The sequence below is a fragment of the Aquarana catesbeiana genome, linkage group LG11 (assembly GCF_042186555.1).
Source record: "Aquarana catesbeiana isolate 2022-GZ linkage group LG11, ASM4218655v1, whole genome shotgun sequence".
In the NCBI taxonomy this organism is placed as follows: Eukaryota; Metazoa; Chordata; class Amphibia; order Anura; family Ranidae; genus Aquarana; species Aquarana catesbeiana.
Window position 1 is genome coordinate 268,263,055 of NC_133334.1, and position 27,260 is coordinate 268,290,314.

The 27,260-nt window shown below is 46.8% G+C and overlaps 2 protein-coding genes across 2 annotated transcripts; one reads left to right on the top strand and one right to left on the bottom strand.

Annotated features, from left to right (window-relative positions):
• On the bottom strand, positions 1-14,793 carry LOC141112770 (uncharacterized protein F13E9.13, mitochondrial-like). The gene is made up of 7 exons (XM_073605819.1): positions 14,710-14,793; positions 10,920-10,994; positions 10,753-10,835; positions 8,260-8,440; positions 6,434-6,584; positions 3,058-3,185; positions 1-391 (listed from the first exon to the last, which is right to left on the bottom strand). The coding sequence occupies exons 2-7, from the start codon at positions 10,990-10,992 to the stop codon at positions 201-203; spliced, it is 807 nt and encodes a 268-aa protein (XP_073461920.1). The 5' UTR covers positions 10,993-10,994; positions 14,710-14,793; the 3' UTR covers positions 1-200.
• On the top strand, positions 14,773-27,260 carry CCNE1 (cyclin E1; the record flags this gene model as incomplete). The annotated part of the gene is given in 9 exon segments (XM_073605818.1): positions 14,773-15,103; positions 15,318-15,372; positions 15,469-15,538; positions 16,593-16,667; positions 22,008-22,159; positions 24,106-24,241; positions 25,209-25,355; positions 26,724-26,819; positions 27,230-27,260. Coding segments are annotated over 8 exon segments (721 nt in total), but the record flags the coding sequence as incomplete, so codon positions are not given.

The window sequence follows — 27,260 nt, forward strand, 5'->3', positions numbered from 1 at the left end:
CTTTAAAAATGGTAGATTTTATTGTTACATAGTAACATCATAATTAGTGGTGAAGATCAGAAGTGATTACATATGAAATAAACCCGCATCTGGGCATTTTACACCCGCAGGAGGCCACTTGTGAAACATTCAGTGAGGTAGGTAGGACCCCCAGCATTCGGGGGAAGGGCAGTTTTGGGGACCCCCCCGCAGTCACACATTCAGCTTCTTAGCTTATTAATCGCTTCCATGAATGACTCGACTTTATCATAATTCACCGCGTTCCTCCAGTCTCCGCCATCTTTAAAGTACGAGCCGATGATTAAGCCGCTGGCATCAATGTAATTCTTCACGTTGTCCGCCGTCACCCCGGATCCAATCAGCACCGGAATCCCAACCGATCGCTGGACCTCTACAACACAAAGGGAATGTTGGATCCTTGGAACCCAATTTAAGCAAGCGATGTGATTGGTTCAATCAATGCAGACAGTGTGGATGTAAAGCAGAGGTGGCCGACTCAGAAATAAAAGATGGACTCCAGAAGTCGTGTTTTTGTGCTTTGAAATGCATTGTGCCGAGTCTACCGGGCCAACACACCGGAATGGTCAATCGTTTTGGTTCCACTGTATTTATAGCACACCGTATAAGCAAGAGGGAGTGATCAGTGGTCACAATAAAAAACCTATAATAGACGCAGCAACAACCCCCAACATCCGTGTCAGGGGTCACAAAAATAAACCTCGGCATTGGTATCAGGGGATGCAACAATAACCCCCAACATTGGTGTCAGTGGTCACAACAATAACTCCCAACATTATCGCCGTGCGCCACTCATTTGCCCCAGCCTCTCGCCTCATAACGCTTACATGCTGCTGCTAAATTTTGAAAGAATTAGGAAGTTATACCAATCAATGCTGCTGCTATGGCAGCGGAATTTACTATATAAACTGGCAATTGGCACCTGACTCCATCACCCTTTGATGAAGTCACGTGTTCAGTGACGCAACGCGTCACGGAGGAGCCAGGTGTCGTCACTTCCGGTCGCAACCGAGACCGGAAGTACCCTACAGAAGCTGTTCATGCGATTTTGAAACTGTAAGTTACTACGTTTTTTTAGTAAATGGAATTGAACTATTACACTATGGAGCCCCTTCTCTTTGTTGCATGACTTATTACATCCGATGAGCCTGGAATATACCCTGGTACCGATAGTACTGAAGATATCTGTGGGAGTCGATCGATTGCTGAGGATCCATTGTTTACCCATACCAAGGCTTGATTTGACCGGTGGGGGTCTTTGTATGAGGTGAGAGAATGGGGGCAAATGAGTGGCGCATCGCGGATGGTGATAACAATTAAATGAAGTGGATTTTGTTCGGTTGCTTTGCACATGCACTTTTTTCTCATATATGAACTGTCACTTTGGAGTTTTTACTTGCTTTTTTGGAATTTTTATTGCACTATCAGCACTTTTGAAGTATCTGTTTGCACTTTATTCATATGTTTGCACTTTATTCATATGTTTGCACTTTATTCATATGTTTGCACTTTATTCATATGTTTGCACTTTATTCATATGTTTGCACTTTATTCGATGTTTACATGTATGATCATTTTTGCATATTATGCTGAAAATTGTTTGCACTTGAGGAGTCACTTTATAGCTTTAGCACGTTTTTATTATTATTATCTATCTTAGTGTATACACATTTTTGAGTCAGTGCCACATATTTATTTTTATTATTTGACACTTTGTGTGTGAACACTTTTCTATGTTGGCAGCTTCTCATTTAGTCAATTAGAGCTAGCCTAGGTTTGCGCATTAGTCTTTTTCTTTTATAACTCCCAACATTGGTGTCAGTGGACACAACAATAACCCCCAACATTGGTATTAGTTGCAACAATAACAACCCATAGCACTGGTGTCAGTGGACGTAACAATAACCGCCAACATTGGTGTCAGTGGATGCAACAATAACTCCCAACATTGGTGTCAGTGGATGCAACAATAACTCCCAACATTGGTGTCAGTGGACACAACAGTAACTCCCAACATTGGTTTTAGGGGATGCAACAATAACCCCCAACATTGGTGTCAGTGGTCACAACAATAACTCCCAACATTGGTGTCAGTGGATGCCACAATAACTCCCAACATTGGTGTCAGTGGTCACAACAATAACTCCCAACATTGCTGTCAGTGGACACAACAATAACTCCCAACATTGGTGTCAATGGATGCAACAATAACTCCCAACATTGGTGTCAGTGGACACAACAGTAACTCCCAACATTGGTTTTAGGGGATACAACAATAACCCCCAACATTGGTGTCAGTGGTCACAACAATAACTCCCAACATTGGTGTCAGTGGATGCCACAATAACTCCCAACATTGCTGTCAGTGGACACAACAATAACTCCCAACATTGGTGTCAATGGATACAACAATAACCCCCAACATTGGTGTCAATGGATGCAACAATAACCCCCAACATTGGTGTCAGTGGTCACAACAATAACTCCCAACATTGGTGTCAGTGGATGCCACAATAACTCCCAACATTGCTGTCAGTGGACACAACAATAACTCCCAACATTGGTGTCAATGGATACAACAATAACTCCCAACATTGGTGTCAATGGATGCAACAATAACCCCCAACATTGGTGTCAATGGATGCAACAATAACCCCCAACATTGGTGTCAGTGGGTGCAATAAAAGCCGCCAATCTGGGTATCAGTGGCGGCATTGTACAGGTCTGTGTTGGGTCACCATTAATATGAAGGATCAGAGATGAGCCCTTCTGACTGTTGGAAATCATTATTATTGTAGGAAACAATTTTCAGGATGTTGGACATTTACTTTGTGGCCAACAGCTGATCATTCACCTACCTTTAGAGACAAGGGAATGTATAGTATAAATGTGCCATTAATACATGAATGGGTCTGAGTCGATCTCAGTGGATCTCAGTGACACCCAAGAAGAAGCAGAGGTCTCTCCGCTCCATCCCCCATCTGCTCATCTATGGCTGACACTGAGAGAGCGGACATTATATCGATCAGATTTGATTACCTTGGAGTTCTCTGGGGTCGGCCTCGTGTCCTGTGGCCACTCCGGTTATTATCAATCCATCGGAGAGGAAGAACTCCGCAGCCTTCGCCGTCTCCGAGACGGAGACGTCCGCTGTTAACGCATGGGAGCTGAGGACAAGAGTACAGACAATTATCCAATAAAATAAATCTATAGTAGATCTCAATGGGTGCGCATTTACTTCAAAGAAAAACAGCTTAATAAGGAGTTGAACTCCATATATAGGAATTGTGTTACCTGCCACAGGATTGGTATATCTGTCCATCCAGTCCTGAGATTTATACGGCTCTGCTGGCAGGACTTGAGGTTGGTGACCAGACTTTTCTCCACTGTGGTTAAGCACCACAGCTTGGTCACCTTTCCTCCCCTTTAGGGGCCACCCTATTGTTCTCTGAAACCTTTCACCCCCTAGCCTGTGATTGGACAGTGGAGGAGCAGCAGCACACTGATAGTAGACATGTGCAGTGCGCTTTCATTCCGAATCGAAAATTCGGACAAATTTTCCGTTACTTGGAACTTTGGATGTATCCGAATTCCTGAATTACAATAGTAACTCATTTAAGCAAATCCAAAATAACGAAACGAAAGTCAGCCAAAATTCGAATCGGATTTGAAAACAAGAATAGAATAAAATAGAATAGAAAATAAAGTAATAGAATAGAAAAGAGTAAAACAGAACATAATAGAATATAATTAAATAGAATAGAAAATAAGGGAACAGAATAGAAAATAATAGAAAATAAAATAAGAGAATAAAATAGAATAGAAATTAAAGGAATAGAATAGAAAAGAACAGAATAGAAAATATAAAGTAGAATAAAAAAGGAAGAATATAACCGTCTTCCAAAATTCGAATTTTGAATAGAATAAATTTGAATTCAAATAGAATAAAAAAAAAACCAATAGGATAGAGTTCAAAAGAATAGAATAAAATAGAAAGAATATAACCATCTTCCGAAATCCGAATGGAAAAAAAAATAATACAAAAAAACAATAGACTAGAATAGAATAGAGTAAAATCGAAAGATTATAATTGTCTTCTGAAATTTAAGTAGAATACATAAGAATAGAATAGAAAATAAGAGAATACAATAGAAAAGAACAGAATAGAAAAAAAAAACATTAGACTAGAACAGAATAACATAGAAAGAATATAACCATCTTCCAAAATTCAAATAGAATAAATTTGAATTAGAAAAGAATAGAATAGAATAGCAAAAACAATAGGATACATTTCAATAAAATAGAATAGAATAACATAAAATAGAAAGAATATAACTATATTCTGAAATTCAAAGAGAATAGAAAAAAACAAAAGACCAGAACACAATAAAACAGAATAAATATAACCATCTTCTGAAATTCGAATAGAATAGATAAGACTACAATAGAATAGAAAATAGAATAGAAAATAATAGAATAGGAAAAAAACAATAGACTAGAATAGAATAGAATAAAATAGAATAGAATAAAATAGAAAGAATATAACCATCTTCCGAAATTCGAATAGAATAAATTTGAATTAGAAAAGAATAGAATTGCAAATACAATAGGATACATTTCAATAAAATAGTTATATTCTTTCTATTTTATGTTATTCTATTCTATTTTATTGAAATGTATCCTATTGTTTTTGCTATTCTATTCTTTTCTAATTCAAATTTATTCTATTCGAATTTTGGAAGATGGTTATATTCTTTCTATTTTATTCTATTCTATTCTAGTCTATTGTTTTTTCCTATTCTATTATTTTCTATTCTATTGTATTCTTATCTATTCTATTCGAATTTCAGAAGATGGTTATATTTATTCTGTTTTATTGTGTTCTGGTCTTTTGTTTTTTTCTATTGCCTTTGAATTTCAGAAGATAGTTATATTCTTTCTATTTTATGTTATTCTATTCTATCTTCTGAAATTCAAAGAGAATAGAAAAGAATAGAATAGAACAGAAAAAAAACAATAGACTAGAATAGCCTAGAATAAAACAGAATAAATATAACTGTCTTCTGAAATTCGAATAGAATAGATAAGAATAGAATAGAAAATAATAGAATAGAAAAAACAATAGACTAGAATGTAATAGAATAGAATAAAATAGAAAGAATATAACTATTTTCCAAAATTCGAATATAATAAATTTGAATTAGAAAAGAATAGAATAGAATAGCAAAAACAATAGGATACATTTCAATAAAATAGAATAGAATAACATAAAATAGAAAGAATATATCTATCTTCTGAAATTCAAAGAGAATAGAAAAGAAAATTATAGAATAGAAAAAAACAATAGACTAGAATAGAATAAAACCATCTTCCGAATTTCGAATAGAACAGAATGCCAATTGAATCGAATTAGAAAAGGAATAAACAAAGCAAATTCCGAAAACAATTTATTTAAATAACAAATTGAAACAAAACAAATGTTTTTGTTCTGTGGATTTCTAACTGACAGGCCATCCCTCTGCTCTCTCCTCCTGTCTGCATAAAACCCCTCTGATTGGCTCAGTGTTCTGCCCCTCCCTCTGAAACTGCAATCAGCAACCTTGCTTCCTGTGATCTCAGGCTGACATGAACCCGCCCCCTTGATGTTGCGTCATCACGCCGGCCTGGGCTCACTGGAGAGTTCTGCAAAGAGCGGCGCCGCATCTTATGTCAGCATTCCGGACCCGCCCACCGCTGAATGAGGAGGAGCTGTCAGGGCACATGATTTGAGCAGAAAAAAAGTGGGTGTATAATTTGTTGTACAACATAAGCAGGACGGGGGTGCTCCTCGGGGGTGGGGAGGGGGAGGTGACAAAGAGGAGAGGGGTGCCCAAGCTGGGGTTCTACTTTAAACATCGGGCCGACTTCTATAAGGAAAGGTACACAGAGCAAGAAAAACACCGGCAGCTGTCCATGTATGTGATCACATGACCAGGAAGCAGCTGATTGGTTCTCATTGTTGGTATAAACCAGAAGCTGCCAATGACAGTGCAGTCTCACCACTAGGAGCACGCGGTGCTGCACGCGCCTGGCTGTCCAAATGAGACGCGGATTACAGTTCTCTCTGCAAGGGGCGGAGCCCATGGAAATGTTCATCTACAGGCTGCGGGTGAGAAGGCCTTGCAGCCAACTTGTACACTTCCATTGTTCAGCTCTCCTTTTGAAAATGCTCGTTGCTGGGCTGTCATGCCTTGGCTAAAATAATCGGAGTCAATGTTTTTGAACCAGCAAGCTGAACGGCACTTTCTTTTTTCCTTGGTATGGATCAGTGACCTAGAAAGCATCGACATCAATAGACAGCCAGGCAATGAGCATTTTCAGAGGTCGCCCAGCAATGGAAGCCGCCCTATTTCTATGACAGGTGCACTTTGATCACCTGTGTTTTTTCTTGATGTCGGTGAAGATTTGGATGCGATCGGCTCCGATGGCTCTGCGGTATCTGAGGAGATCTCCGGCACAGGCGCTCACTATCCCCTCATCAGCGACATGGGAGAAGATGAAGCCCTCGGCGCGGATAAAGTCCAATCCTGGAACGCATAAAAGACGCAAATTACAGGAGAGCCAAATATCAACTCCATGCTGGTCTATAGAGAGGCGTGTTCTACAGTAAGTCTCACAGCGGGAGGACAACATATGCTATGGGGGGGGGGGCGATATATGATATGGGGGGGTGATATATGCTATGGGGGGGCGATATATGATATGGGGGGGTGATATATGATATGGGGGGTGATATATGATATGGGGGGAGGATATATGCTATGGGGGGGGCGATATATGATATGGGGGGGGTGATATATGATATGGGGGGGCGATATATGCTATGGGGGGGGAGGATATATGCTATGGGGGGGGCGATATATGATATGGGGGGGCGATATATGCTATGGGGGGGAGGATATATGCTATGGGGGGGTGATATATGCTATAGTGGGGAGGATATACGCTATGGGGGTGACATATGCTATGGGGGGTGGACAACATATGCTATGAAGGGGGCGATATATACTATGGGGGGAGGATATATCCTATGGGAGTATATGCTATGGGGGTGATATATGCTATGGGGGGGGGGGGCGGACAACATATGCTATAGGGGGGCGACATATACTATGGGGGGGACAATATATGCTATGGGGGATGGAATATGCTATGGAGGGAGGATATATGCTATGGGGAGGGGGGGTGATATATAATATGGGGGGTAATATATGCTATGGAGGGGGCAGACAACATATGCTATGGGGGGGGGCAATATATGGGGGACGGAATATGCTATGGGGGGGACGATATATGCTATGGGGGGATGATATATTCTATGGGGGCGATATATGCTATGGGGGACGAAATATTCTATGGGGGGGGGGGGGGGCGGGACGATATATGCTGTAGAGGGAGCTCAATATATGCTATGGAGGGGGGGGGGGACAATATAATCTATAGGGGAAAACATCAATATATGCTATAAGAGCATCAGAAAATAAACGACACAACAGGTTTATAAAATAATAGTAAATTAAGAAATTGTTATCAAATGTAAAACAATATCCATAAACCTGCAGATAGAGGAGATCACAGTGTAGTTCCCCTTTAACATGTGTACCCCCCCCCCCCCCCCGATCCCTACCCTCTCCGCCCGCTCTCTGCATTGTGAGGATTGAGGTCAGACAAGAGAAACGAGTTCTTACACCAAAATAATGAGACAATCAGATTTCAGGATTCTATGGGATAAAGACAAACATTACCAACACAATGTACTGAGGAGGAGAAAGCCCCATATGTATACTACAGTCACAGTGTATATACAGTAATAGGTGTGTCTTGTAATTGATCTCTAGTGATCGGATAGGCTGCATCCTCAGTGATGTCATCAGTCTCTGGGGCAGTGATGGTGAACCTTGGCACCCCGGATGTCTTGGAACTACATTTCCCATGATGCTCCACTACACTGCAGTGTGCTTGATCATCATGGGAAATGTAGTTCCAAAACATCTGGGGTGCCAAGGTTCTCCATCACTGCCCTAGTGAATGGATAGGCTGCATTCTCAGTGATGTCACAGAAGAAACTACAGATGAGGTGTTGAGTTGACATATCAGCTGTGTGTGTGTGTGGGGGAGGGGAGATGGGGGGAGGGGAGATGGGGGGGGGGTGATGGGAATTGAACACAATAAATAATCACAGGACTAACCTCCATGACGTACCTACCGCATGGGCCACAGCGAGCGCTTGTTGGTTGGCACAGGCGAGAATCTGGACCCCTAGAGGAAGGTCGGGGCAGGTCTGGCGGATGGCGGCGCACACAGCAGCCATGGACGCGGTAATTTCAGGTCCGATGTTCAGGGTGTACGGGATGTCATGCATGTTCTCCACTATGAGGCCGTCCTGACAACAGAAAATCGCCAACATCAGCACTGCCTCCAATAATCCAAAGACCACGTCACCGTCTGTATTTGGTCACCGCCTGTATGTTGTCACCATCCGCATGTTGTCACCGCCTGTATGTTGTCACCGCCTGTATGTTGTCACCGTCTGCATGTTCTCACCGCCTGTATGTTGTCACCGTCTGCATGTTGTCACCGCCCGTATGTTGTCACCGTCTGCATGTTGTCACCGTACGAATGTTGTCACCGTACGAATGTTGTCACCGTACGAATGTTGTCACCGCCCGCATGTTGTCACCGTCCGTATGTTGTCACCGCCCGTATGTTGTCACCGTCTGCATGTTGTCACCGTACGCATGTTGTCACCGCCGTATGTTGTAACCGTCCGCATGTTGTCACCGTCCGCATGTTGTAACCGTCCGCATGTTGTCACCGTCCGCATGTTGTCACCGTCCGCATGTTGTCACCGTCCGCATGTTGTCACCGTCCGCATGTTGTCACCGTCCGCATGATGTCACCGCCCGCATGTTGTCACCGCCCGCATGTTGTCACCGTCCGCATGTTGTCACCGCCCGTATGTTGTCACCGCCCGTATGTTGTCACCGCCCGTATGTTGTCACCGCCCGTATGTTGTCACCGCCCGCATGTTGTCACCGTCCGCATGTTGTCACCGTCCGTATGTTGTCACCGTCCGCATGTTGTCACCGTCCGCATGTTGTCACCGTCCGCATGTTGTCTCCGTCCGTATGTTGTCACCGCCCGCATGTTGTCACCGTCCGCATGTTGTCACCGTCCGCATGTTGTCACCGTCCGCATGTTGTCACCGTCCGCATGTTGTCACCGTCCGCATGTTGTCACCGTCCGCATGTTGTCTCCGTCCGCATGTTGTCACCGTCCGCATGTTGTCACCGCCCGCATGATGTCACCGTCCGCATGTTGTCTCCGTCCGTATGTTGTCACCGTCCGCATGTTGTCACCGCCCGCATGTTGTCACCGCCCGCATGTTGTCACCGTCCGCATGTTGTCTCCGTCCGCATGTTGTCACCGTCCGCATGTTGTCACCGCCCGCATGTTGTCACCGCCCGCATGTTGTCACTGTCCGCATGTTGTCACCGCCCGCATGATGTCACCGTCCGCATGTTGTCTCCGTCGGTATGTTGTCACCGTCCGCATGTTGTCACCGCCCGCATGTTGTCACCGCCCGCATGTTGTCACCACCCGCATGTTGTCACCACCCGCATGTTGTCACCGTCCGCATGTTGTCACCGCCCGTATGTTGTCACCGTCCCAGCGCTGGATCAACAATCAGAGTCCAGGGGGTTCCCCGAATCACCAACGGCTCTGACAACCGCCGACTCATCTGTCCAACCAGAGGAAGCCGGGACTGTACAGGGCATAGTGAGCTCCAGGGATGAGCCTTACTTTGCTACAATTAATTATAAGTATTGAAACCTCCTTTTAAATTTGGCTGTTAGAGAACGTAACGAATACAAATTTATTCAAAGTTATGAATTACCTGAAATAACGAATGGCGCATCTAATCAATAATAATAAATAATAATAACAATAACACTTTTTTTATTATTATTATTATTATTAATTCGTTACGGTCCATTTGTTTAGATGCGGTATTCGTTATTTCGGATAATTCATAAAAATCCGAAACTTTGAATATCCGAAAATAAGAATGAAAGTCCAAAAATGTGAAAATCCAAAATAATAACTAACTATTAAATTATAGATATTGGAAATCCCTTTCAAATTTGGCTGTTAGTGAACGTAACAAATACGAATTTATCTGAAATAACGAATTATCTGAAATAACGAATGCTGCATCTAAACAAGTGGAACGGAACGAAATAATAATAATAAATAATAATAATAATATTAATAATAATAATAATAATAATATTAGTTAGTTTGTTATTATTTCAGACTTTTCAAATTTTCGGGTTTTCGTTCTAATTTTCAAATTTTAAGATTTTCCTTCTTATTTTCGGATTTCCGAATTTTCGGACTTTTAAATTTTCAAATTACAGATTTTCGTTCGTTCGAATTTGGATTTTTTTTTTTTATTCGAAAATTTGTTAAACGGGTTTTCGTTAATTCGAATATTTCCGAATTGGTAGAATTTCGTTGAAAAAAACGAATTCGGAACTAAACGAATTGCACATGTCTAAATAAAAAGGGGTGGGCCAGGGACAGTCAGGCCCGGGGAGGAAAGGGCTAGATGATGCTAGACGTCCTCCAGCCAGGAAGTGAGGTGTCGTGACCTGCAAGTCAAGAAGCATGAGAAGACACATTAACCCTTACTATGCCGGCCTTCTTGTAGAGTTCCGCTTCCCTGCACGCCTCCTCCGCAATCTGAGCCACCGGTGACCCGCCACCCGGAGTGCCTGATTGTATTGGAAAGGCAGAGGAAGGTCAATGAGGGAATCTCACAGATATCATTCAATGAATGGAAGAGGAGGAGCACCTACCTGGCAACGCCCGGACATGCACCATGCCAATGACCACCGACTTCAGCCTGCCAAAGATCTGCAAAAACTTCATGGCTTGGATGAAAAAAATAAAAATAAAGTAAGGTGTCAGTGTAACACAGTTACAGGTTTATCTATTACCTCTCACAGAGATCACAGTGCTCCCCGCTGACAATGCCTTCATCTGCTTTTCTCTCCAGAAGGACAGCACCATCTTTGTTCAGGCATCATCCAGGGTCATCATCTACTTCCTGGACTGACATTTCGGTTCACACAGATGACACAATCATGGAAATCCTTTTGCCTGTTCACAAATGTCTGACACAGATCAGCCCCTACAGCAGGCTCTCGCCTTGCTGCAAAGTTACAATGTACAGTCTGAGTGATCACCGGGGGAGGGGATGCTGATGACGGGGGGGAAGCAGGGAAAGCTAAATTTAACCAGATTTCACTTTCCAATCTTTTTTTTTTTCCTTTTGGATGAAACGTTTTATTTTTCTAGAAGCCGGTGTATGAGGCATGAAATACCGGATCCTCGCTTATCTCAATGATCCGACCGCCGCCCAGCCAAAGATAACAAAGCAAATATATTATGTAAACCTCATCTGCCCGTCCATCAACAGCTAAAACATGGGAGCAGTGACTGGGATTACATTTGCTGCCACTACTCTGCTTGTGAGTGTTTTAAATCATATATATCCATATGAAAGAGAGAAAAAACGCTCATAGTGCTCTCTGAAAGCTTTAATTAGCAATAATAAGGATTACAAACATAAGCAGAGCAGTAAAAGCACATGTTACCCCAATCCAATATACTGTATGTAAACCAAATGGATGGCACCGATTGCACAGCTCACCATTACTCTCAAGGATCCTGAGTTCCCATTAGTATGATGACGTCATTAAAATCCCAGGCTCCGCCCCTTTATGCCTATTGTCCTACAGTAGAACTTCTTCAGAAGCCATGCTTTTATTACTCTGTTTGTGAGTGTTTTTAATCATATATATCCATATGAAAGAGAAAAAAAAACTCATAGTGCTCTCTGAAAACGTTATTCAGCAATAGTAAGGATTAGAAACATAAGCAGAGAAGAGCAGTAAAAACACAGGTAACCCCAATCCAATATACTGTATGTAAACCAAATTGATGGCACAGATTGCACAGCTCACCACTACTCTTATGGATCCCGAGTTCCCATTAGTATGACAGCGTCATTAAAATCACAGGCTCCGCCCCTTTAAGCCTATTGTTCTACAACAGGACTTCTTCAGAAGCCATGCTTTTATTACTCTGCTTGTGAGTGTTTTTAATCAAATATATCCATATGAAAGAGAAAAAAAAAACTCATAGTGCTCTCTGAAAGTGTTATTCAGCAATAATAAGGATTAGAAACACTCACAAGCAGAGCAGTAAAAACACAGGTAAGACCAATCCAATGGAATGGCACCAATTGCAAAGCTCACCACTACCCTCATTGATCCCAACCTCTGATTAGCATGAAGGCATCATTCAAATTACAGGCTCCGCCCCTTTACGCCTATTGTCCTACAACAGGACTTCTTCAGAAGAAATGCTTTTATTACTCTGCTTGTGAGTGTTTTGAATCAGATACATCCATATGAAAGAGAAAAAAACCCCCCAGGAATCAGTAACAATTGGAAGTTGTTACATTGTATCAATGTGGGGGGGGGGGGGGATCCAGGCAGACCTCCATAGATGGAGCTCAGTGTGGAGGGATCAGGAGGTTGTTACATTGTATCAATGTGGGGGGGGGGGGGATTCCAGGCAGACCTCCATAGATGGAGCTCAGTGTGGAGGGATCAGGAGGTTGTTACATTGTATCAATGTGGGGGGGGGATCCAGGCAGACCTCCATAGATGGAGCTCAGTGTGAAGGGATCAGGAGGTTGTTACATTGTATCAATGTGGGGGGGGGATCCAGGCAGACCTCCATAGATGGAGCTCAGTGTGGAGGGATCAGGAGGTTGTTACATTGTATCAATGTGGGGGGGAGGATCCAGGCAGACCTCCATAGACGGAGCCCAGTGTGGAGGGATCAGGAGGTTGTTACATTGTATTGGGTGCACTCAGTGTTCTATGGTGTCAGAGGAAAGTGGGAGGGGTTCTCTGGCAGTAGGGGGCGCTGTTCTGCACACAGAATGACCTATATATGGAGTAGACTGTAATGCCGCGTGCACACGACCGGACTTTCTGGCAGACTTGGTCCGGCGGACCGGACTGCGTCGGACAATTCGATCGTGTGTGGGCTCCAGCGGACTTTTTTCTCCCCAAAAGTTCGACGGACGTAGAAATAAAACACGTTTCAAATCTATCCGGCGGACTCGAGTCCGGTCGAAAAATCCGCTCGTCTGTGTGCTAGTCCGACGGACGAAAACCGACGCTAGGGCAGCTATTGGCTACTGGCTATAAACTTCCTTGTTTTAGTCCGGTCATACATCATCACGTACGAATCCATCGGACTTTGGTGGATCGTGTGTAGGCAAGTCCGTTCATTCGGAAAGTCCGCTGGACCAGTCTGGTCGAAAAGTCCGCCTGTGTGTACACGGCAATAAGGATCAGTAAAGAAGATACTATAGATGGAGCGCAGTGTGGGGGGGGTTGGGAAGTTGTTACATTGTATGACTGGGGGAGACTGCCATAGATGGAGCCCAGTGTGCGTGGGGGGGGTGGGATTAGGAAGTTGTTACATTGTATCAGTGGGGGGGAGGGTCAGGTAGATTACTATAGAAGATAGAGCCCAGTGTGGGGGGGGGTCGGGAAGTTGTTACATTGTATCAGGTGCACTCAATGTTACTTTGTGTGGAGGTAAGTGGGGGGAGGGGCTCCCTGGCAGTAGGGGGGAGTGGGGGAGGGGCTCCCTGGCAGTAGGGGGGGAGGGGATCCCTGGCAGTAGGGGGGAGGGGCTCCCTGGCAGTAGGGGGAGTGGGGGAGGGGCTCCCTGGCAGTAGGGGGGAGTGGGGGAGGGGCTCCCTGGCAGTAGGGGGGAGGGGCTCCCTGGCAGTAGGGGGAGTGGGGGAGGGGCTCCCTGGCAGTAGGGGGGAGGGGCTCCCTGGCAGTAGGGGGAGTGGGGGAGGGGCTCCCTGGCAGTAGGGGGGGAGGGGCTCCCTGGCAGTAGGGGGGAGGGGATCCCTGGCAGTAGGGGGAGTGGGGGAGGGGCTCCCTGGCAGTAGGGGGGAGGGGATCCCTGGCAGTAGGGGGAGTGGGGGAGGGGCTCCCTGGCAGTAGGGGGGGGGGGCTCCCTGGCAGTAGGGGGGGTGGGGGAGGGGCTCCCTGGCAGTAGGGGGGGAGGGGATCCCTGGCAGTAGGGGGGAGTGGGGGAGGGGATCCCTGGCAGTAGGGGGGGAGGGGCTCCCTGGCAGTAGGGGGGAGGGGATTGTTCTGCACATAGAATGATATATATGGAGTATAAACTGGAAGGATCATCAATGATTGGAAGTTGTTACATTGTATCAGTGGGGGGGGATCCAGGGAGACCTCCATAGATGGAGCTCAGTGTGGGGGGATGAGGAGGTTGTTACATTGTATCAGGTGCAGTCAGTGTCAGATATGGGGTGTCAGATGAAGGGGGGTATTGGGGGTCCTGGCAGTAGGGGGGGGAGGGGGGGTTGTATCACTGGGGGGTTCAGGTAGATTCCTATATATGGAGCTCAGTGTGGGGGGATCAGTAGGTTGTTACATTGTATCAGTGGGTGGGATGGATGGATTGGGGAGGGGGAGGGGTTCGGATCGGATCGGGTCTCTCACACACACACATCCATTCGGTTCTCACCGATTCCTCTTCGTGTTTACTTTCAGCTCCTCCCACCACATGTCGGGCGCGCGCTTCCTTCGCCCCGCCCCTCCCTCTGTGAGCACGTAGCTCCTCCCCCCAAGGCGCGAGTCCCGCCCTCCTCCTCTCCCCGGGTCCCGGCTGGCAGTCTATATAACCGGGCAGGCGGGGGAGGCCGGGGATCGGATGAGAGAGAGACATCGGAGGAGATCACCCGGGATCAGATCGGCCGATGCCATCCCCCCCACACGTGTACCGATCAGATCCCCCTAATCTATGTGATAGAACCCCCCAATATGGGGAGATGAGCCCCTCCCCCCTCTGTGTCCTGAGTGCACCCCAACTTCACTCTGTACCCCCCCTACACCCTCTGTCTGCACCGCCCCTCCCCCAGGTAAGTGTCCCCATCCTGTGATGTGTGTGCTGTGTCCCCAGGGTGGGGGGAGGTGATGGAGCTCATCTCTTCCCCCCCCCCCATAGGAAGTTTCCAGCCAAGTCTGGATGTGGATCATCCTCCATTATAGGGGCCCCTGAGCCCCCCCATCTGACTGCCCCTCTACCCACCACCCCATGTGACCCCCCCTCCTCTGATATATTCTGTCTTTCAGCTGCTGCCCCTCCCCCGCTGTGCCACCTGTGAGCCCCAGCAATGCCCATCATGAGGTAGGTACCCCCCTCCCCTCCCCCATCCATCCGGGGTGCCCCGCAGTCCCCCATCCCCCCCATATAATGTCTCCTGTCTGTGTCTCTCTCTTACAGCCACAACTTGGAGGAGAGGAACACAAAGACCACCGGAGGGTCCAGGAAGAGGAAGGCAGATGTGCTCATTGTAAGAGAATACAAAGAGAGAGAGACCGGGGGGGGGGGGCCGAGGGCTGGGGGTAGTGTCTGGAGGGGGGGGTAACGTGGTGTGTGTGCTGGGGGGGTAACACTGTGTGTGTCTGGGGGGTGTGCGCGCGCCTGGGGGGGGTGTAATACATTGTGAGTGTATGTGTGGCTGGGGGGAGGTAAGTGTGTGTGCCGGTGGGGGTGTAACACAGTGTGTGTGTGTGTGGGGGGGGGGGCAATACATTGTAATTGTGTGTGTCTGTCTGGGGGGAGGGGTGTAACACTGTGTAGTGTCTGTGTCTTGGGGGGGGGTACCGGGGCTGTGTGTGTGCCCTGGGGGGTGTAACACGAGTGTGTCTTATTAGGGGGGTGCACTGTGTGTGTGTGTGTGTGAGAGCCTGGGGTCCATCTAGGGGGGTATAACAGTGTGTGTGAGGGGGAGGGTAACGTGTGTTGGGGGGGGTGTGTGTGTGTGTGTGTGTGTGTGTGTGTGTGTGTGTGTGTGTGTGTGTGTGTGTGTGTGTGTGTGTGTGTGTGTGTGTGTGTGTGTGTGTGTGTCTCGGGGGGAGGGGGGTACGGTTGTGTGCGCATACCTGGGGGGTTACCAGTGCTCTGTGTGTCGGGGGGGGGGGGCTGTGTGCGTGCTTGCGGGGGTACTAGGGGGTGTGTGTGTGTGTGTCTGGGGGTGGTACCGCAGGCTGAGGGTAGTGTCGGGGGGGGGGGGGGTACCAGTGCTCTGTGTGTCGGGGGGGGGGGGCTGTGTGCGTGCTTGCGGGGGTACTAGGGGGTGTGTCTGTCCGGTGGGGGTACCGCAGGCTGAGGGTAGTATCGGGGGGGGGTACCAGTGCTCTGTGTGTCGGTGAGTACGTGTGTGTCTGGGGGGGAGGTAGAGTGTGTGTGTTGTGTGCGCGCCTGGGGTGGGTACCGTGTATGTCGGGGGCTGTGTGCGTGCTTGCGGGGGTACTAGGGGGGTGTCTGTCCGGGGGGGGGAGGTGGCTGTGTGTGATGACCGATCCTCCTCTATCGGCCTCACCCTCCGCCATTTTATTCTCCAGATTCTGCAGGACCCTGATGAGGAGTTGGAGCCACAGATGATGCAAATCACCAAGAAGAAGCAATACCAGCACCGGGTAATCCACTACCCCCCCCCCCCCCCAACCCCCCCATGTTTATTTGTTAAGGTGAAATTGGGGGTGGGAGGGTTCCTTTATTTAAAACCTTTAATATCCTCTTTTTAGTTTTCTATTCTGTACATTTTGCAAAAAAGTAAATCTAACATTTAAAAATCTATATTCTAAACACCATTGAAACCGCTCCATGAAATGCCGATGAGATGTATTGTGTTGATCGATCAGTAAAAATGTGAAGAATATACAATGATTTCCGTTACACTGAGGGGGAGATATAATCTTTTGTAAGAGCAAAAAAAGAATTTGTCATAAGATGACCATACAGAACGTTCCATTGACATATATAATGTATTCATCGGTCACATCTAAAGTTGGCTCATTTGGACCATAAAATAATAATAAATGGACGAGGATTTCCCTTAAATATTCTTTTTGCACCTGTTGATGTTGTGAATCTGATCCCAACATGTTACGATTGGCAGGCGGGGAGCCCCCTGAACGCGGCCCATTCAAACAAACGGGGCGGCGCTGCCAACACCCGGCGACTGTGCGCCACACATGTGGTTGCGGATCCTTCAGCAAAAATGGAGGTTACTTTTCATAAAACACAATTGATGTCTACAACAAGTATCGTCTCATATGGGTGGCCTTGTATATGGAATCCCTTCACTTTGGCTTTTCTACTGCTGTAAGGTGCTCTTGCAGCTGACCTGCTGGGACTTGTAGTTCCCCTTCTTGTGGAGGTGGGAGTTGGTGTATCTCGGTTTATCGTGTCTTCTGTAAGCTGTAATGTGTGAATCTGTCTTGCTGGTCTGTGTAGGCCTGAGAGAGCTCAGAGGATTATGTAATGCTTGTTGGCTGCTCTGAGTCACTGCTGAGCTGTGGGAGGAATGCCCGGGCCTCCTCCATTGTGGATCACTGTGTGTGTGTGTGTGTGTGTGTGTGTGTGTGTGTGTGTGTGTGTTTTTGTGTGCAGTAAAAAAAAAAAAAAAAATTGAGAATATACAATGTATTTGGCATTTTAGGCAATAATTGCCGGTAACAGTCTACATGTGATTGGTCTAACATACATTCATGTTCCAAGGTTGGACTTTGCCTGTGCCGGATTTCCATCTCTTAGTTTCTAGGTGTCTTATATTGGTTACCTTCATCTAGTTTTCTTTTAAAGTTGAAGTAAACTCAGCAGTTCTTTGGTTTAAAAAAAAAAAAAAAAGTCCCACCATGCTCCCCATGATATTTGGTAGAGCAGAATTTTTGGAGGAATTGTTGGCCGCACCGCCCTTCTATTGCAGAAGCTGGCTCCATGTTCTCCTGTCCCTGGGAGGACCTTTTCTCCCACCACAAATGATGCTTGACAAATCCCGTGTATGGGCAGCCAGTGGAATGGCGCCAGGCCTCACTTTGGAATGCCAACACTTGGCTATGAGCTACCAGGGGACTAGAAGACTTTGATTTCGTGTCTGATGTCATCAGGGCAGATCTTATCTCCCACCACTATAGAAGACCTCAAAGGCTTTGCATGCACTGCCACACATCAGAACATGTGAAGAAGTCTAAACTTTCAAACAATTGCTTGAAGAGGATTGGCTTTAGCCTACATGCCACACCCTCAACAACTTTTTGCCCCGCCCACCGAGACTTAGTCGTAGGTTGGGAGCCTGGAGCTGGATTAGGACATTATATGCATCAGCTGCTACAAAATTGAGTGTGCAGCAGAGGTAGGACAGGTGTTCTATGTAATGAAGGCACCATCATATGGTGGGTGGGGAGGCGAAACGCGTTGGATGTTTGGTTTCTTGGCAGAGAAATGGAGGCTGAAGCTGATCCTCACTCACATGTTATAGTGGCTGGTTGGGAGAGTGGCGTTTCTTTCTTTGCACACGGGGGGGGGGGGGCATACTGATGGCTTGGACCCCTTCATCTGTGGATCTTGGGAATCGCATTCCAAGCTTAGGTCTAGGTTGCCATTGATATTAAGACCAAGGTTGCCTGCCCCTGACTTAAACTATGCATGACGCAAGGTGGTCTTGGTTATAGGACAAAGTTGTACCATTGAGTTTACTTCTACATTAACCACTTCAATACCAGGCACTTAGACACCTTCCCGCCCAGCCCAATTTTCACCTTTCAGTGCTGTTGCAATTTGAATGACAATTGCGCGGTCATGCTACGCTGTACCCAAACAAATTTTTTATCATTTTGTTCCCACAAATAGAGCTTTCTTTTGGTGGTATTTGATCACCTCTGCGGTTTTTATTTTTTGCGCAACAAATAAAAAAAGACCGAAAATTTCGAAAAAAAACAAGTTTTTCTTTGTTTCTGTTAAATTTTTTTGTAAATAAGTACGCTTTCTCCTTCAATAATGGGCACTGATACGGCGGCACAGATGGGCACCGATGAGGTGGCACCGATGAGGTGGCACTAACGGGCACTGATGATGGGCACTGATGGGCACTTGTAGGTGGCATTGATTGGTATATATGGGTGGTACTGATGGGTACGTATGTGTGGCACTGATGTGTGGCACTGATAGGTGGGCACAGATGGGCAATGACAGGTGGCACTGATGGGCAATGACAGGTGGCACTGATAGAGCATTGCTGGGCAGATCTGGGCATATCATGGACATAATAGTGCCAATCAGTGCCCATTTGTGGGCACTGATTGGCACAGATTGGGCACATGTGGATGGCCATGGGGTACATACCTGGCCATCCACGTTGCCCCTTCCCTGGTGGTCCTAGTGGCATCCCTGGTAGTCCAGTGGGGTGATCTGAGGGGGGGCTGCGCTGATAAACAATCAGCGCAGACCCCCCCTGCCAGGAGAGCCGCCGATCGGCTCTCCTCTACTTGCGTCTGTCAGACGCGAGTGAGGAAGAGCCGATCAACGGCTCTTCCTATTGACAGCGTGATCAGCCGTGATTGGACACGGCTGATGACGTGGTAAAGAGCCTCCGCCGGAGGCTTTTTACCAAGATCAGTGTAGCGGTGTGTCAGACTGACACACCGCTCCACCGATCGCCGTGATGCGCGCCCCCGAGGGCGCGCTGCGGCATGTTATCCTGCTGGACGTCATATGACGTCCAGTCAGGATAACACAACCACTTCCCGGACGTCAATCCGCTATAGGGCGGGCGGGAAGTGGTTAAAGGGAAAATTGCTATTTTAGTAGTTGCCCTTTTAAATCTTCTCCCCTCAGTGTAAGTTGAAGGGCAGAAGGGGGTGGCTCCCCTGGGTGAAGCATATATTGTAGGGATTGGGGGGGGGGGGGGGTGCGCCGCAAGTTCTTTCTACTATAAGACTGACAGCCAAAGTTATAGCGACATCCCTATTTCTGTCAGCCCAGCACTAGCGCCGCACAATTAATCGTCAAGAATAGTTGACTAAAGTGTTTCACGATTCTTTCTATGCAAAGAATTCTCTCTGCTCTTCTGAAGCCACAACAGTCAAAAGAAAGGAAGAGGAAAAACTGGGCAGTCTGCCAAGAATCAAAACATTCTTAAAAGTTGAACTTGAGTATAAACATTGTAACAATTTGTCAATGGAATAAACTGTGTGTGAAAAAAGTTTAACTACTTAAACACTAAACCTTTTTCTGAAATTTGTCGCTTTCAAGTTAAGGGGGGGGGGTTCCGGCCAGGGAAAAAAAAATCTAAGTCAGCAGCTACAAACACTGTAGCTGCTGACTTTAAATAAGTACACTTACCTGTCCAGGGAGCCCGAGGTCGACCCGTCCCTCGGCTCTCGGGTCCCGGCACCGCCATCCTAACTAAGGGAAACAGGCAGTGGAGCCTTGCGGCTTCACTGCCAGTTTCCTACTGCGAGCGGCGTGGCGCTCTGTGAATGGCCCCGTGGTGTTCTGGGAACACAGTTCCCAGAAGGCAATGGGGCCGCTCACGGAGGAGCAGGACATGCCGCGGAATAGGAAGAGGCAGATTAGGAAGACTGCCTAGCAACAAGGATTTCAGGCAAGTAAAATTTTTTTGATATTTTCTTAAAGATTTTTGGTGCAATTTTTTTTTTTTTTTTGGGTGGCCCTCCACTTTAAAAACTAAACTTTTTTCTGACATTTGTTGGTTTCAAGTTAAAATCTTTTTTTTTTGCTAGGAAATTACTTAGAACCCCCAAATATATTAGACACCCAAGAGAATAAAATGGTGGTTGTTGCAATATTTTATGTCACACTGTATTTGCGCAGCGGTCTTTCAAATGCAATTTTTTTTTTTTTTTTTTTTTTTAATGAATAATAAAAAAAGTAAAGTTAGCCCATTTTTTTGTATAATGTGAAAGATTTTACGTCACGAGAATTGTGAGAATCGTGATCTTTTTATTCTAAACAAAAAAAATTGTGATTCTCATTTTGGCCAGAATCGTGCAGCTCTACCCAGCACTAGAAGCGGCAGGGAGGGTAGAGCTGGGAGGAGGTGCGGGCTGTTCTCTCCCTCTCTCGTAAGCTTGCTTTTAATGAAGGGGGTGCAATTTGAGGTGTTTGCAGGACCCATCCCCCACTCTTTTTGTAGGGTGAATGATCATCCATTGTTGCCATTCCTGTTGAGGGACCTGGTGGCCACCATAAAGGAGTACCTTCCTATCTGATCACTTTATCACCTGTAAGCAATGTGCACATCTATGTGATGATGCCCTGCAGGCAATGGTGCTGTTCACATGGCCGCGTTACTATATAGCAACCTTTTTCACCAGAGGAACCCTTAAAATAGATTTTAGGTCTGGGAGAACACAAGCTAAAAGTAATTTTATCAGGGTTTAGTGGGGAAAAGTGTCCCTCCTATATTGATGGTCAGAAGGTCACCCCTAAAGTCAAAGGTCAATGGTGTCATGCCTATGGAGACACCAATAATTGGAAGGTGTATCAGCCACAGCTCAAGGGTTTCCTTCCAACCTCTGGAGGAACCCTAGCGTTTCATAGAACCCTGGTTGGAAATTGCGGTTCTCTAGTGTTTTGAAAGGAAATGCCTTTTGCGTTCTATGGCTTTATTAAAAGACCTTCCTTTTTCAAAGCAATCTGAAAAACAGATCCTCTTGGACCTCTACAGTTTACCATCAGGAGACCACAAATGGACCTTTAAAACAAGGCAGCCATTTGAATGACAAACTCTGATTTATAGACTGTGATGACCCTGGCCTACTGCCTGTGACGTCACTGCAATGGGGGGAATTTTGGTCCCTGCCACAATGGCGGCCACCATTCTACTTGTATGAACCAGTACACCTTCAGTTCTAAGACGTTCGTTCTGGTTGTTTCAAATGCAATTGTCTGTCTTTGAGGGGAAAGATGAAATCGGATGATCCATTGTTTAATTTGTGCTTTTTTTTTTTTAGGGCACTTGGAATAGTGCGAGAGTCTGTGAGAGTCTCTACAAGTTCATTCCCACCCCTGAGAAAGAAGACAAGACCATCGACCCAACCTCCTGCCCTCCATACCCCTGCCTTAAGTTCCGACCAACAACAGTATCTCCTCTTCCACAGCTTAGGTAGGTTTGAGGTGTTTGGTTTTTTTTGCACCCGATACTCCAGGAAGTGTCAAATGCTGATGGGGCCTAGAAAGTTTGCAATGGTGGACTAGAGGGAGGGAAAGGAGCCAAGTAGAATACCTTTTATTGCACAGGAGGGTCAGTTTGACTACTTTACCTGATGGATGAAAGGGCTACCTCCTCCCCCTAAAATGGGTTGGCTGTTTTGCCAGAGTATGGTTTAGTCTTGCCTCTCCCCTCCTCCCCCACCCATGCCTGGTCTTTGATCTGTAGAACATCACCTTCATTAACTACAGAAGGAAGTACCTGAGAAGATCTGCTTCTCCCCCTCTAGACACATCTCGTTCCTCCATGATTTCACCAGATCTATGACCTCCATCCTTGCGTGCCCTCAGCCAGATACACTTTTGTTACATTGTATTAAAGCGGAGTGTTCCTTGAAATGGATTCCTTGTTGAACCCAGGGCTGACTGATCCTCTTTGAGCCCGTTTTATGCTCTCTAGAAACAGAAAACGTGTTCTTTAGTTCTCACTAGGAATCTGTAGCCATGGTGACGGTCTGGGCGCAGCCTCAAAACTCGTAAAACCCTGAATGGAAAGGCTGGCCTCCTAAACGAGGTCTGAGCGGAGGAGTCTGCAGAGTCGTGTGCAGCCAGCTGTTAAAGTGGATCTCCAGCCAGGAATTTCAGAGTTTTGGAAGCGTCCGATCCCTCGGTTGGGTTATTTGCGTTCCTTGTCCATGTTGGATATTTCACCTACCATTTCTGCCCTAGTGGTGGTCACTGGAATTTAAAAGTGAGCAGCCTTGTAGTAGCCAATGGCTGCTTTATCTCTCATCTCTCATGTCTCTGGGACAGGGAATGAGGCATGAAGGCTACTTTCATATGGTCGTCGATGAGCATCAGTAGATTTTTTTTTTTTTTTTTTTTTTAACTGGTGGTTCTAAACGCTGCCTACACAATGTGCTTCCAGCAGCCGCTGTCAGATTTTTGTACATATCCATAGCCGGTGCCACCACTGTTTGAATGTGCCCCTCTGACAGAGCGCGCCCAGGGTTGGGCTTCTTGCAGGGTTCTGGCCACAGCCAATCGGTCAGTTTGTGTGTTGTCATAGCTTAGCCGAGGCAAACCATGCACCCCCAACCCCCCTGGCTGCATGTGTGACAGGAACCCAATAATCTTGGTCCTCATCAGTGTGGGCCCCATTGGTGCTCATCCATGCAGATCAATGCAGCAGGGATCACAGGGAGGAATTGGGAGGATTGACAGCCAAATCAGAGTGGGGATCTCCTGCTGTAACAAAGCTTTGGAGATGAAACGCTGGCTGCTGTCAAAGTTCTGTCTCCTGGACCACTGTGCTCTCTCATAGGAGATGGGACTTTGTTTAGACAGCGGCCGAGGTTTCATATCCAAGCTGTGTCACAGCGGGAGATCCCCACTCTGTGTGGTCTGGCCGGCTCTCCTCCTGACAGTTCCCTGGCTGATCGCCTCTAGCAGAAGCGGTGCTGCCTTTTTTACAGGGCATTAAAATGGCCCGGGGGGGGGGGGGGGCAGAGAGGCAATTGCCCCCTGGGCCACACTGATGCCTTGTTTAAAAAAAAAAAAAAAAAAGCTGCACCTCTTCTGCCTGAAGCAATTAGCCAGGAAACTGTCGGCCCAGTCTGCCTCTTCTCAACACTCGTTCTCAGCTAATTTCCATTCTCTAAATGTGAGTGGAAATTTTTTGAGGGGGCTGAGCTGCCTGAATGAGGAAGACGGCTGGCTCCTGATGTTGGGGAATGAAGATGGTGTGGCAGATCACAGCAGGATAATTTTACAGCTGTGCATTACCCAGCTGCAATGCACATCTGTTACTGTAAGCTGTGTTATCATGCGGTGGTTATCGTAGTGAATAAGCCTTTCTGGCCCTGTTCCTGGTATTCTCCATACATGTCTTCTCTCTTACAGCTGGGCTAACCAGGATGAGGTATGGAGGAACATGTTACATAAAGACAGAATCTATCCGCGGGATAAGAACTTGTTCCAGAAGCATCCAGAGCTACAGCAGAGCATGAGGGCCATCCTGCTGGACTGGCTGATGGAGGTAAGTGGTGTTACCATCTGGAAGCTGCACACTGGAGTTTGTTGGTTCATTGTTATTGGCTCACTAAGAGGGTACGCTCCACACCTGGTTCTGACTTGCTGGGGGTGAAAGGATGTGGGGCCCCCCCCCAGCCAGTTGGCACCCGGTGCTTTCCTGACCGCAGCAGCTCAGTGAGGGCGGAGTCTTCTTTCCTTCTCAGCTCATATGACTGAGCCAAGAGGACTTCTCAATCTGAACTGCATCTGATAAGTTTTAGGGAGTGGAGAAAAAATTGTTTTTTTTGCGAATGAGGCAAAAACAAATGGTCGGAGGGTGTAGTCTCTGCAGGTCAGATGTGTAGTATTATGGTCACTAGATGGAGCTCTGGAGCATACGCCTTTCCTATGATGACACCATCTAGTGGTCATAATGTGGTATTTTTCTCCATTGACCCATTTGATCTCCAGAAAATCTCCCCATTAGCACAAGAATGTACATGCCATTTCCATGGAGTAAGACCTGTGTGAATATTTTTATAAATGCACCCCTAAATGTTAGGCTCGATCTTCTAAAAGGTTTGACTTGGCAACATTTAAAGGGAAATCCTATTCTGCTGTGTTCCATGACATATTTCATATAAAGGTTATTTTGCATCAATATTAACGCCTTCCTGCCAGCCCCAAGCATCCCTTTTTAATGGGGCTTGTACGCCTTGATGGGAGAAGGATCCACAATCTTGTGATTGGCTGTTAGTGGTCACATGGTAGGGAGTCAGTCTTGCCAGCTACCATTGTTCGTGCGGTGTGAGATCTTCCTTTGACAGCTCAGTCCCTGTGCTGGGAGATCTCGCTGTTGACACAATTATTGGCTGCCAATTGATACTTATATTTAGTGTTTAAGCCCTCCCTTTCCCTACTGCACATATAAGTTGACCTCCCCTGTTGTCATGTATAATCATATAATATAATTTTTTTTTTTTTCCCCTCAGGTGTCTGAAGTCTATAAACTACACCGGGAGACTTTCTACCTGGCCCAAGACTTCTTCGATCGCTTTATGGCCATCCAGGAGAATGTGGTGAAATCCAGCCTGCAGCTCATCGGCATCACTTCCTTATTTATCGCCGCCAAGCTGGAGGTTGGTACCGCTGTGCCTCTATTCCAGGCATCGCTAAATGGTGGACCGCAGTCCGGATCTGGACTGAGTCAATGTCCCATCCGGAGGCGGTCCATTCCCCCACCACCACCTCTGCTGCTGCTAGCGGTGGCTTCTTTACAGCGCTGACATCTGGAGGCAGCACAGCGATGGACAGAGGGAGGCGGTAGCTGGTCCAGTTAATGGATTACTAGGACCGCCATGCAGCCTAACAACCAATCGGTTAACTGGGCCAGCCACCGCCGCCCTCAGTCAATCGATGTGCTGCCATTCTGATGTCATTTCTAGACCACCTGTGCCCCTCTCCCTCTGCCTTGTGTAAGGTAGTAAATGGGAAGAGGGCTCCGTCACTGCTGTGAATGATGGGGGGGGGGGGGGGGGGGGGGACAGGAATGTGAGGGAAGTGTTATGAAAGGGGGGGGGGACAGGAATGTGAGGGAAGTGTTATGAAAGGGGGGGGGGACAGGAATGTGAGGGAAGTGTTATGAAAGGGGGGGGGGACAGGAATGTGAGGGAAGTGTTATGAAAGGGGGGGGGGGCTTCTACAAAGGGGGTGAGAACAGGATTGTGAAGGCTGGGTTCTATAAAGGAGGTGAGGACAAGAATGTGGTGGGGGGGGGGGGGCGCTGGGGACTGCATTGCCGGGTGCTATAAGGTGGGTGAGGACAGGAATGTGCAGGGAGGAGACTGCAGTGTGAAGGAGGCGTTCTATAAAGGGGTGAGGACAGGAATGTGGGGGGGGTGATATGGCTACTGGGAACTGCAATTTGAATTAGGGGGTGATATAAAGGGGGCCAGAAAACAAGAAGGGGGAGGGGGATGACTGTAATTTGAAGGGAGGGATGATGTGTGGGGAGGGGGGCTGAGAACACTGATGTAATGGGATTCAGGATATGATAGGATTGTGATGTGAAGGATCTGAGGCTAGGTTCACATTGCGTACTGCATTCTGCATGTAGGTGGCCCGTTTATTGCGGTGGGCTCCCCCCCCTTTTCGTGGTACCAAGCTGCATGGCACTATGGCATGTTTGCCAATGCACAGAGTTGCCCTTAAGAATCAAACCTGAGATTCAGACCTCTCAGGAAGGTCCAGTCAGTAAAGTTTGCTTCCAGCAATTTTAATTCCATACCCCCTGGTCCAGACCATTACCAACCAGCCAAATCCAATCCATTTGGGCTCTATAGCTCCATGTCCATATATTCGATCGGAGATGATGCAGACCAGCAAAACAAAGCTGTGACCGTTGTCTGCAGGGCGTTACTCGGATTCCTTGTTAGCAAAGTCTGTCCGGTGTTCTCTGTCACAGGAAGGGACTTTTGTTCTTATCGCCTTTTTGTTTTGTCTTCCAGGAGATCTACCCCCCCAAGCTGCATCAGTTTGCCTATATAACAGACGGGGCTTGTACTGAGGACGAGATCGTCTGCATGGAGCTGATCATCATGAAGGTGAGCGATGGACAGGAGGAGATGGTGATTTTAGTGCTATGGTTCTAAACCTCAGTCCTCAAACTGGTTATATACTCATGTGGTTTCTGTTAACTGCCATAGGACTTGTTCCTGTAAAAAATGTAAATCCCTCAACTGGACAGGAAAAAAGAAGCAGCAGACTGAGCGCTCTCCATCGCTCTGCTCTCTCCTCCTAGTCGCATGTCCCTTGTTAACGCACAAGCACTGCAGCACAACTGGCTCATTTTGCTACTTCTGCCTCTCCCAGTCTTAACTCTGCTGTACCATTTTGTTTTTACATTATAGCCTCTGTCTGTGCCTTGTCGCACAGGTTTTGGCCAAAGACCTTTCTGTCTTTTAATTGACTTATGATTTGGACACAGGATTTCACCCCCCCATATTCTTTCTAGGCACTTAAATGGTGTTTAACTCCAATGACGG